Source organism: Chrysoperla carnea, chromosome 3 (assembly GCF_905475395.1).
Source record: "Chrysoperla carnea chromosome 3, inChrCarn1.1, whole genome shotgun sequence".
Lineage (NCBI taxonomy): Eukaryota > Metazoa > Arthropoda > Insecta > Neuroptera > Chrysopidae > Chrysoperla > Chrysoperla carnea.
The window spans coordinates 83,732,248-83,746,052 of record NC_058339.1 but is presented as its reverse complement, the minus strand read 5'-3'; the positions used below and the strand labels follow the sequence as shown (position 1 = coordinate 83,746,052).

The 13,805-nt window shown below is 27.5% G+C and overlaps 1 protein-coding gene across 2 annotated transcripts in view; it reads right to left on the bottom strand.

The window, feature by feature from the left end:
• LOC123297006 (hemicentin-1) overlaps positions 1–13,805 on the bottom strand; it is a 217,472-nt gene that overhangs the window by 79,218 nt on the left and 124,449 nt on the right. For both annotated transcript variants that reach the window (XM_044878754.1, XM_044878755.1), the window contains exon 4: positions 4,083–4,265. In XM_044878754.1, coding sequence (XP_044734689.1) covers positions 4,083–4,265 — 183 coding nt within the window. The remainder of the gene's footprint in view (positions 1–4,082; positions 4,266–13,805) is intronic.

The following is a 13,805-nucleotide window of genomic DNA, read 5'->3' as shown; positions in this document are numbered from 1 at the left end:
GTTTCTTAACCTATTCTCATGTTTAACCCTCGAACTAAAAAAAGGGGTGTTATAAGTTTGAACGCTATGTAAGTCTGTCTGTCTGTGGCATCGTAGCTCCTAAACGAATGAACCGATTTGGATTTTTTTTGGGTGCGAGTTTAGTGTTTCGTACCCGGAACAACTAAGAAATAGTCAATGATCCTCAAAATCGGTTTAGTTTGGAGAAGGCTCAATGAAGGATGTTCTTAGATACATTTAAAATACGAGTTTAGAGTTTCGTACCCGAAATTTTTCTCGGGGGTTTTTTAAATTTTGTAATATTTAATGATACATATAAATAATTTATCGCCCGGCTTCAGTCAAACAATGTACAACTAATAAAAAAAAATAAAAAAATAAAGGCGCAATAACACCACATATATTCCCGTTTATTTAGTAGACACAAAACACATATCCATATAAAAAGAATTCATATATAAAGTTTTCGAATCCATTGTGTACAAGAAGTATGTATATTTTTATTTAATAGTCAGTCTATATGATATAAATAATTTACGAGACAGCAATATGTTTTCCATATTTAGTTTCCATTTACAATAATAAATATATAGGGTGTCCTCTATGTTTCCAGACGGAGTTTAAAAATAATTAGTAATAAAATAAACAGTAAATATCAATTTAGATGACTTAGTAACATAATAAGAATGATTGAAATTTGCCAGCATTAAGTCAGTCTTGAAGGATTAACTGTTAATTCTAGGAAGATGTTCGGATGTCGAGTAGTGTTGCTCTGAATGTGCGATGTAAGTCTACATAGAAAAAGAAAGACCGAGAGGTGTCATAGGACACCCGGTAGGAACTATATTCCGTTCGTACCTTGGTATATTATAAATCTAGCACTTACTTTTTTTTATTTAGAAGCTATTTTTCTGAAAATTTAAGGTATTAATTTTATAAGTCAAATACTTGTTTGGTTTTACTTGACTTGTTTGAATTTAATTTAATAGCTAATTTTTTTACTGTATGAAATAATTGTAGTAGTATTAGTTTAAAAAAGACACACTTCTGATTTAGTAGTCAACCCAATATGTGAATACATTACGTTTGGTTTGATTAGGATATTTATTATGGAAATTATCTCTTATTAATAATCTTTGTTTTCTTTAACTCCTAATAACTTTCGCAACTAAATTTTTTTAAATTATAAAACATAAAATTTCGACAAAAAATACAAATTGACAGTTATAAACAGATTTTTGGTGTCTGTTGCAGCATTTTTGATTTTAGCTCCCAAACAGCAAAGATTTAATATCGTGCGATAAAGAACATAGTTCCAAAATACTGCATTGAAGAAAGCGCATTTACTTGTTGCTGTCTTAAAACAAGTAAATATTTCTTGATTCAACAATCAATTCAAGTTAATATTCCATAATATTAAGAAGACATTTTTAAACATTTTTAGTTTGCATTATTGATAGAGAAAGTAACTTTGCAAAAAAAAAAAAACTAGTTATATGTTAGTAAAGAAATTAAAATAGGATGTAATTGTCCATTTTTAACGAAAACAAAAAATAAAATAGAAATATACAAGCGGCAAAGCTGTTCAATTTACCAATGTGCTGCTTGCTGTAATGTGTGTAAAGATGAGTATTATCTAAGAATATTCATTGAAGCGTTGGCAGATTTACTGCACTAATACAACTACTATTTAGAGAACTATATTTTTTCTCTTTCTAATACGATAGAAATAATACCTTAATCCTTACCACACCCTGTATACGTATAGTTTTCAAATATATTATTTTTATTATAAAGTTTTCAGGAATAATTTAAAGTTTTTGGTTGATGTTTGTATGTATGCATGTATGTGGGTTCTAAGTATCAATGTAACATGAATAAATAATTATAAAGTTTTTGTTAATGGCTATTGTTAATTTTGTAAGATTATTATTAAATTTGTATTGATATTGATAAATATAATATTTTAGAAAATTATATATTAAACAATATGGTTTGTTTCGTAACTTATGGAGTTAATATTATTTGTTACTGGTTTAAATTGATACCACCATTAAAGAAATGAATGACACCATTAACCTTTTTGTTAGTTACAATGATAAAAATCAATTTACTATCAACATAAAGTAACTTTTTTAACTTAAAAACTCTTTGAATTTCCAAAAAAGATTAACGGTAGGTTATCCTGTAAACATGATGTCACACTCGTTTATAGGTTTGTTAAATTTACTTATATCGAATTTCTACGGTAAAAAAAAAAGTTTTTTTTTTTCAAGCCAACCAGCGAAGAAAAATTGCATAAATTTTAAATAAAAAAGTTTCGTTTTGAATTTTTTTACTTTAAGGTATTACCAGCATGGTATTTGCAGTTTCTATGTTAAAGCAATGGTACAATAGTAAGAGGTACAAAAGTTTCAGAAATTTTGACCGTTTAAAATGGGAAATAATTATGCCAACGTCCCAATTTCGATCAATTTACGTCAAAATTAATATCTCGAAAGTGAAAATTAATTTCTAAATTTTTTTTTTAGAATTTTATTGTATAAACATTTTTTTCTACTTTTTCTTCAATATATAATAATATCATAAAAAATAGTTGGAGAGACCGGACATTTTACATGCTTTAAATGGGACATGACCCTCAAAATCGCGAACTTTGTCTTTAAATATCTCGCGATCTAAACGGTCAAAAATTATGAAATTTTAGGAATTCATAAATAAAGCTATTATAAACCCGAGAAAAAAAATTCGGCCAAATCTGTCGAAAAGTGATTTCATGCTGGTACTACCTTAAGTGAATTGCCGAAGGGAATGAAGCTATTACTTTTGTACTGGTGGTGGAATTTTGGGAAAACTTCTTCAAATGTTCATCGATTCTACCTATCAGATGTCCAAAATGTAAACTCTCTAGCGGTCGCAATTTAAGTCCGATTTGAATAAAATTTGGTATCAAGAAGGGTTTTGGTATTTGAAAGGTCAATTTCGTTAATGAGAAAAATTATCAATAAAAAAGGGGCGAGGAGATGCGCAAAGTACAAAATTTCGAATTTTTCAAAACAAAAATTATTTTTTTTAATTATCAGATTTAAGCAAAAAGGTACTCTTGTGATTTTTTTTTCTAGGCGCTTAGTTTTCGAAATAAAAATTCTTGAAATATTAAAAATGCAATATTGAATTTAAAAAAGAATTTTTTTGTCTTCAATATCTGAAGGAATTTTCTTAGCTTACGCAGCTCTGAATATTGCGCTACTATTTTGTTGAACAATATAATTGTAAAAACGTGCTTTAACATCCGAGATTGAAAAAGAAACAAAAAGAACATTTAGAAAATGAGTCATCTACGCGAAAATAGTTCAAAAGCAAACAGTTCAAAATAGTTAAATTATCCCAAGAAAAATATTTTTATTTGTTATAATAAAAATAATATTTATTATTATATTTGGTACGTGCTAGATTATAAGTATTTTTAGTAATAAACAAAAAATATTAAAATATTATAAAAAAAATTTATTATATAAATAATGAGAGAAAACAATGAGTTATTATTTTAAAGTCAATAAAACATAATTTTTTGAAACATTTAATTTTTATTTACATATATATATGAAAAGTTATTTAAATAAACCAATATAAAAATTAATTATTATTTTTAAAGTTTAATATTTCGATTAAAAAATTGTATATAAACTAAAAAGTTTATAATCTTTTGTAAGCTTATAAGAACATGTATTTTAAGTTTGATGCTTTCAACTCAAGTTTGATGTACATATAGGTAAGCCTTAATCGTTTTAAATCCATAAGATGTTGTGATGCATGTAACTAAACTAAACATATTTTACTTGCGTGGTATAATTTCTGATTTAGTTTAAATGAAAAAGTGTCTTTCTATGAACAAAGTAAACAGAAAAACTTTTTTTTATCTACACTTCGTGGACAAAAATAATTTTATCGAATATGTCTTAAAATGTTGGACTACATTTAACATCCAATTATTTCATAATATTATCGAGAAATATATCTAAATTCATTGAGAAAGGTCGGATAAATTTTTTTTTAAAATAGAAAAATGTTCATTTACTTACAGTTAACAGATAAGGTGACAGTTGCTTCCAGTTTCTTCCCATCAGGCATTGCACGATTCCATACAACACACCGGAATATGGCTCCATCATCTTCTCGTGTTGGTGATAATGTTAAAGTAGATGTTGTTGGTTGATCCCGGGAACCACCATTTTTAACAATGGCGTCTAATGGATATGATGTTCCTGAAAATAATAAAGTATATAACAATTAGATATTTTATACGAACACAAATTGCATTTGAAGAGAAAAAAGCACAGGAATTGAATTCTTGAGATATAGCTAAACATGATTTAAAGAAGGCAATTGCGAGTATACGAAAATTTTTAACGAAAAAATCGAAACTTTTGAGAAAAATTTGATTATAATTATAATTTTATTAATTAATAGAAATCATTAGTTTTTTATAAATTAATTATTGAAATTTTATCAAAAAAGAATGCAAGGTGGAATTGATTATATTTTTATTCAACATAACAAAGCGTTATTTATGTTGAATGAGCTTGATAAGTATACGAAGTATATATGGCTATACATACTATAAAGCTCTATAAAGCAACAATTTAAATAATTTGGAAATTAAAGCATTTGTTTGTTTATTTATTTATTATCAAAATGTTTATTTAATTCAACATGTTTACGAATTTTTTTCTTTTTGATGTTTAATTAAAAATACAATTAGTATTGTTTTGTATAAAACAATTATTAAATTGTTTCTAATGATATTCGTACAATTTTTTGTTTGTTTATAATTTTATGCAATCAATATAAAAAATAAATTTTTTAGATTTTAAATATAAATATGATAAAGTAATAATTAATTCTGATGAATATTTGCTACGTTAAATAAAGAAACGGCACATGCTAAAGATATTTTGCTACACAGTAGATACTTCTGGTAGGTGGCGCACTTCTTTCTCACTTTATATATTAAATACAGACAGCAATTTCTTTATTGACATATAAATGTTTTAATATCTGACTAGAGTGATACCCACCCGCTTCGCTGGGCTTAAAAGTAGAGATTGATAAAGATTGCTCTCGCTTATCCCCTTTCTATAACACTCGAGAAAATGGTAAGGATTGTTTTAGACATATGGTTTTCTATTTTTTTAAATGTATAATAGTAATTATTCATTGAGTATATCAAAGAAGATGGCCGTGAAATATTTGACTATTTTTACAAGAACCTGTAATTTATGGTAATGTCAAATGAATACTTTTACAAAAATCTGTAATTTATGGTAATGTCAAATCAAAATATGTTGTTAAATTTTTTATTAATATATTTTTATGAATTATATCTCATGTGTTATTCTGATATATCAGCTATATTGCTGTGCAGTTTCATTAAAAACCATTCGCTAGTTTTAGCGTGAAAGCGTAACAAACAAACAAACATGCTTAATTTCGCATTTATCATATATAGAGATAGCGATGTCAGAAATGTATACTAAGGAGAAGAATATATATTTCTATAAACTACAAATCATCGTCCTTTTAAATTGCAATAAAAATATTCAATGAAATATATATCGATGAAAAATTTTGTAATTAAAATCAATCGATTTTAATTTATGTTTTTTCTAAATAACTGCATAAAAAATTAACCTTATTTTTAATAGACTTTATTTTTATTGATGAACCGAATTATTAATTCATTGATTATGAGAAAAAAAACAAATTAAATTACTACAAATGTCTTAAATGAACCTACATAAAAACTTTTTTTTTGTCTATTCATATGGTGGCGGTATAAAAAGTTTTTACTTAGTTCTCACGTGATTCGAAGACTTCTTTAAGATAACAATAATAGTTAGAACCATACAGTCCTTTCTTTACGAAAGGAAACACTTTATGTAGGTACTTAGAAGTATCGTCATTTTAATCTTCAAATATTCAGGAAAAGGTTTTCAACATTTCGGTATCTCGATATTTTCTCATCCAGTTATTTAACGAACTGGGTTATTTTTTACTGCCCATGTTTATAATACGTAAGGAGGAAAGTTATCGTTTGAATGACCATAACATTTTTACAAAAAAAAAAAGTGAACTTTAATTTAATTTTAATGTGAAATACTAATCGGTTTTTTTCATTCAATATAATAAATCTAAATGATATTGAACAATAAAATTTTTATCAACTTAGAGACACACAATATGCTCTAAATAAAAGAACTAAATAAAACTTTTTTATTTACTAAAAACGTACACACACTAAAGTAATAAAAACTTTGTTTGTTTGAATGTAATCTGTAATTGGTTAAATTACATAAAATATTTTTATCGATTTTTAATATCATTTGATGTGATATCATTAAAAAAAACAAAATCAAATATTATTTATATGGAACTATATAAAAATCATAGGGTAATGTGTAGTACCTCAGATAGAATTGTTTTTTTTTTTTTTAAGTTATTATTAATATTTTATCTATATAGGACAGCAAATGTATAAAGACAATGTTTACCTGCCAGAAGAAAAGCAATCGAGAGCGAATTTACGTAAAATGCTCAGGGAGTTACGTTTAAACAGACCCACCGTCATGTATCTTGAATCGAACAACATACCGTACAACTGACCAAACATAATCCACCATGTAGCTTTGCATAGTACAAGTGGTAAAAATTTAAATAAAAACTACTTTTTAATGGGTAAGGTTTTATTGTATGGGAAACATTTGTGTTTTGTGTACCAATGAGGAAATATCGAATTTGTAAAACATGTTATTAACATAAATTATTATTGTACTTAAAAGTTGAAAATAATTTAGCTAAGAAAAGTATGTATAATTTTGTAGAAACCGTCTTCAGATTCTATCGGTGAAATTGATCATAGATACATTAGGGAATAATTCATAATACATCATAATCTTGTACCTTGGGTCTATACCTAGCAATAAAAAATAAACTTTTTATCGGTAGGTGTTTGGTTTATTTAATTTCGTAAGGAAGCAAAATGTTTTAAAAATAAAGTTTTAAAAATCACAAAAATATAAATTTAGACCAAGATACCACACTCTCTCCCATTTAAATATATAATAAAATCGTATAAATAAAATCAAATGTAAATTATATTATTATTTATGAAGATTAAACTGGCAGATTAGAGGTGTACTTAATTAAAATTAAGAAAATTTATAATAATAAAATAAAAACGTAGACGTTATGGAGTCTATAGAGAGTTTAGCTACATGTCTGAATAATATAGAGAGGGCTGACTGACTTGTGTTGGCATGTAATAAATTCGTTAATTCAATATAATATTTTAATACATTCCCATGAAGTTTGTGCTCCTTTTTATAGTTATAAATCCTTCAAGTTTACAGTTCTTTTATAAATAAGAACAATCGATTATGCCCAGAACTAACTAAGATCAGTTCATCTGTCAAATGGACAAAAATTTTCGAGAAATTACTTGAAACAAATCTGAGAAATCATTATCCATAAGGAATAGGATTTTGTCCACTAAGAATAAATCGGTTGGATAAAAGTTTCTAATGATTAATCATGACGTGTAGATATCAAAACACAAAATTATTTTTATAAAATATAAGCATTATTATTATTTAAAAAAATTAAATTCTTTAAAAATATACATCCGATCACGTGACAGAAAACACCAATCAGATGTACTTTGAAGATTAGATGTTCTTACAAATACAAAAACACGTAAACTTGTAAATACTTGTAAGCTAGTATACAAAAATGATTGTATGCCACGGTTTGATGTCATTTAAGACTACATGATACTCGACACTGTTTTAGAAGTAAATTTGAATTGATTTTTTAAAATTCCAATTACATATTGTGAATAGTATTTTTTTTAATTATAAATTTTTGGTGTAAATCAGATACTAGTGTAACGTATAAACCAATTTTCAAATTTAGAACAAAAGAATTCAAATTTAGAACAATTGAGGAATAATAAATTTCAAGTATTTTCAAGAAATGCTAGATAATTTAAATCTACTGTACATCGGTGGTGTTAAACGTCCATAGATTTATAAAGAATTATAAGATATTATAAAAGATATAAAAACAATAACTTGATTAAATATAAAACACTTTCAATAGCATTACGAAGAAAAAAACTGGTGAGTGTTAAAACTTCACCACGTTAACAATTTTCACAAAATAAGCAGTAAATAGTTAAAAGATACAGCAGAACATATACCTATGATATTACCTCATACGAAAAACATTTATTGGTATATATTATATTATGTGTACATCAAACAGACACTTTAGTTCGCGTAAATGAAATTAACTTGCCTTCGCTATACACCAGCCATACAGACAATTTTGTTGCAGAAATCGAGAAGTAGTAGCAGCAAACAGTTATAATTATAGAGCCGGGTGTAGAGTACTTCGCAGCCATTTTAAAGCGGTTGCAAATTTGAGAGATCTGTGTCTCTATGGTCGTGTATAACAACTTCAAGTTCAAAATTATTTTATTTGTTCTTATTACAATGCATGTAGACTACAATATATCTTAAATTTATAGTTAATAGCCTAAACTTTACCTATAATCAGCTTATAATTAAAATACATCGAGAAATGCTGGGTGGGCCATTTTAATCTATGCACATAAATACCTCGTTTTGTAGCTAATCAATCAAAAAATAACTTGAAGATGTAACTTAAACAAAAGTTGCAGAGTTTGAAGGGGGCATCATGTTCTGACATCAGATTGGACCTAGTTTTTAGAGTTTCTTTAATAGCAATTTTAGATCCCAAACGGTAAGAGATAGAAAAACACTTTAAATTAACAAGTTGATCCTCATAAAAAAACTAACAATTTTTGTTCAAAACATTTTTTCGAAAAACGATAGCTTTCGAAGTAAATGCGACTTAAAAATATGCCATTATTGCATTTATTCGAAAGAAAACAAACTACGGAAAAATGCTTTAGTCAAAATTTGTTTGTGTCCATGACTTTGATATATAATTATCGATAAACTTCAAGCGTATTTTATTTCGGCTAAATGCAATAATGACAAATTTTTAGTCGCATATCCTCTGAAAGCTTACGTTTTTTGAAAAAAGTTTGAGAGAAAAATTTATAACCTTTTTTATGAGGGTCAATTTTCTAATTTAAAGTGTTATTCTATCTCTTACCGTTTAGGATCTAAATTGGCTACAAAAGAAAGCCGAAGAACTAGGACCAATACGAAATCAAAACTTGGCGTCCCCCATCAAACTTTGCAACATTTGTTTTAGTTATTTTTTATTTGGTTAACTAAAAAACGAGATAGTTAAGAGTTACCCTTATAAATATTTGTATATCGTTTAAAAATGGAAAATTTAATAAAAACCATTGATTTGAAGTACATACGTCTATGGTTTCGTTTTAATATGGATCATTTCGTGAACAGGTACAGTTGTACAAACACCATCTGTTGGTGCAAAAAGGATCGAATTCGGTACGTATGGAAATCTGCGATATCGGCAAATACACTAGCGCATTCAGTTGGCGAAGTTAATAAGTTAACGAAGTCGGTAATTTTGAGTATTCTCTTGTACAGCCAATCAGGACTTCTCTTTCTCCGGGTAGTTGGAAAATATTCATAAATGATGATATTTAAAGAAGAAGATAATCGATTGAAAAATGCTAAAATCATTTTGTCCGACATTCGAAAGAACGTCTGTCGAATAATGCGATTGGCTCTCGATCTATTACTGGCTTCTACAACAAAATTGTCTGGATGATTGTAAAGGTAAAAGTTAATAATAATTTGGCATGTACAACACTCACTTAAGTTGAACTAACTGTTGGAAGCTGTACACCAATGTTGTGTGTATGTTCATCGTCATCTCCAGCAGTACCAGCAGATGAAGAAGAAGAAGATGATGGTAAAAGGTAAAGGTAGTCACAAAACATTTACAATATTTATATTATATGATGTTCACAGACACAATTTTAAATGGGAAAATTATTATATTATGTACGAGGTTTTTGATGGCAAACATTTTCAAATATACCAATTATCTACAAACCATTTATTTGATGTTAATTTTAACTTAATGTTGTATTATACACTACACTGTAGGTAGTATATTAATAACTATCACCATGGGTGTCCGCTGACCTAGGTTCGATTCAACTAGTTTTTAACAGACTTAAAAAAAAGGAGGTTCTCAATTCGACTGTATTTTCTTTTCTGTTTGTTACCTCAAAACTTTCGACTGAGTGAACCAATTTTGATGATTCTATTTAAAAGCTGGTGCTTCCCGTGTGGTCCCATTTCATTTAAGTCCAGTTCTGACAACGGCATCCATGAAAAACCATAAAAGTCTTAAATTTGCATTAAGTATGCAAGAGAAATAAAATATTTCACGACCATCTTTTCTATACTCATATATTTTACCAGTGTAAAACAATTCTTACCATTATTTCGAGTGTTATAGAAAGGGGATAAGCGAGAGCAATCTTTATGAATCTTTACTTTTAAACCCAGCGAAGCGGGTGGGTATCACTCTAGTAATGTATAATTTTTATCTACTGTGTGCTATTCAACTGTTTTTCATATAATATACAGTGAGTACGATGAGTTATTTTAAAATTCTGCAAATATAGTTATTTCTCTTCGACCAAAATATTTTAACTTTAGTCGTTTCTGTTCAACAAAAAAAATTTTTAACCTCACTTAACCTTTTAACGGTCAATAATTTTGGTTTTTCTTTACATAAATGAATAGTTTTTTGAAAATATCTAAGAGTTAGTTTTTAATCTAAAATTAAAAAACACAACAGCTCCAATGCTCTCCGTGTTAATTGTCCAAACCTGAATTAAGTTTATCTCGAGGAAGACACTGTCAATCAACATTGACAACGTTTGATAGTAATTGTTTTATTTAGAACTTTCTGACACTATGCCGATAGCCAGACAACAGCCTAAACTATATGTTTGATCTATTCAACGGGCTTCGTAAACTACGCACATATATATATTTCTATATATTACATGAAGTAATTTTAATTAAATTGAGATTTATCTAATTATATTGTTAAATACAAATACATGTAGAGGAACTTAGTTTGTTTTACATTGTTTATTGCACATGTAGATGTATAGATTTACTTTTAGACTTAGATACTTTAATAATGTTTATGTATTTTAATAGATTACGTAATTGTTGTTTTCCATTTTGTTTACATATGTTTTATTCTAATTCTGTACACTTTTCTAGTTCTAAAAAAATTTCGATTTTTGCCCCAATTTCCTCGATAAGTTTTTTGTATTTTTAAAATATGTATTTCCGACCACCAAGTAGTCATCATCAGTAGGATTAGCTAGTGATTACTCTTATTATGAATGTTACTCTTTGCTAATTTGGTGGCGGACTGCACTGATTTTTCTAGTCTACCATTTTTTTCAGAAGTTTAAACAGTTAAAAGTTTAAAAAAAAGGATAAAAGGACTTCAATTTGGATGAAATTCACCTATGATGGTATTAATTGACGATGGTAGAACTATAGGGATCCAAGTAACAAATATATACATAGAGTTAGTTCAATTGATGCGGCACCATATGAAAAATCTTCTTCATTATTAGTTTTTATTTATTGAAAAAGGGTATATTGATAAAGAGTTCTGTATGGCCTAGAACGCAAGATGAAAAAATTAGATATCATTTTTTCCTGTAAATTCTTTCAAAAAATAAAGTACCTTTATTGTTTACACTATTGTCCATCTACCACAAAAAATAAATTTTGTTAACTTGAGAAACACTTCAATCACCTCAGATTTAATTAACGCTATTACATGTATAGTAAGGTTATCAAAATAGAAGTAATAGTTGAAGAGAAAAAACGATTACACTTATTACTTTGTTCACTCGACCATACTTAGTTTTTTAACTATACTTAAATATTATTATAAAATATTAATTTGAAATAGAAATTATTTCATAAATAAAATTAAAAAGAAAACGATTAAAAAACATAATAATTATTATGAAAAGTAAAAATTTTAAAAGAGATTTCAACCCAATTTAATAATTATATAAAACATAGTGTATTTAATTATTAAATAACTATATATTCAAAGCTTTTGCATTTACCGAGAGTTTATGAATTAATGAAGGAGAATTAAAAACAAAATCTATTACGATACTCCTCTTATGGAAGAATATCATATGTTTTTACTATGAAAGAAAACGGAAGAGACAATAATTCAAATTCAATTTTTTTCATTGTTTACGGCGATTTTACATTCATTCATTTACTTCATACGACTTTACAAATTTTCAGCAGATATCGTTGATCCTACCTTGGATAAATCAGCTTTGGTCGAGAATCTGAGTTCCCAAAGCTTTTTCACTCGTAGACCATTTTCTATTTTTTTCTATTGCTATAGGAATTTTTTTTTTTTTTTTTTATAATAATAATAAGCTTTATTGATATAAATTAATAAAATTTGAATCAAACAAAGATCAAACTTAAATAACAAATCCTGACAAAAAGTTAAAGAAAAAAAAAGATAAATTAAGAAAGCAATAAGACTAGTAATAATAACAGAAATAATAATATAATAATCGTATAACTAAAAAGTTAGAAAAAATACAAAGATGCAGAGTAAACAGTTTACACAAGAAAATTTTTTCTTTTTTCCAAAAACCCACTTATAAATTTACAAACTTTCACACACATAGACGGATCTCTCACATTTAAAATATTGTCAACTGAATCACCCAATACACGTATAATATGGTCTCGCATTACTAAGTCAACTCCCGCACAGTCTAAGAGAAGATGATGACCTGACTCGCACCCATTGCACAAAACACACACACGTTCTCCATCTCTCTTCGCCTTGTTTTCCCAAGCAAATCTTCCGAGTCTAAAATTTGTTAATACTCTTCTCAAACTCCTATCATCTAACATTTTTAAATATGGGGCTCCATTATCAAATTTTCCTATTATATTAAAGGTTTGTAGAGACCTTTTGCTTGCAACACTTTTCAGCATATTATCTCTATAAAAATCTTCCACACGAGCTTTTACGCGTTTTTTCCATTGGATATAATCCACATTGTTCCCAACGTGAAGTATGCCTTCATCCACTAACTTTCTAGCACAGTCATTCATTTGTATGTAATTAATACAATTTTTAGCGCTTTCTTTTTGTATCAGCCTACCTTCATTGTTCAAAACTCTAAACATGTAAGAGAGAGATTGCAGAGTTGAATATGCTTCCAGCGGAAATTCACCAATTTCTAGCAATACTGCATCGCTCGGCGTACACTTAGCTACGCCCAGAATTTCTTTATAGATTAAGTTTAAGAATTTTGTTAATTCCACAGAATGCTCTAAACCCCATACTTGGCAAGCAAATGTGAGTAATGGAATTATCAAAGCTTTAACCATTTGGATTATTACCTTAAAAGGAAATTCATTGTATCCATACATTTGTTTACGAATGGACATCCACACACTCCTTGCTTTAACTATCATATTTTCATGGTGTGTCTTCCACTGCCCATTATAGTTGATGTATGTTCCCAAATATTTAAATACTTTCACATTCTCAATAATTTTTCCACTAATAGACCACTGCTCCTTCACACTATGCTTAGAGCCTTTACTAATTATAAGCATTTTTGTTTTTTCTGTATTTAAATTTAAATGCCATCGATTGCAATACTCATTTACATTAGCCAAAGCTCTTCTCATTCCTCCTATACTTTGTGAAAGCAGAAGGAGCTGAAGCTATAGGAATTA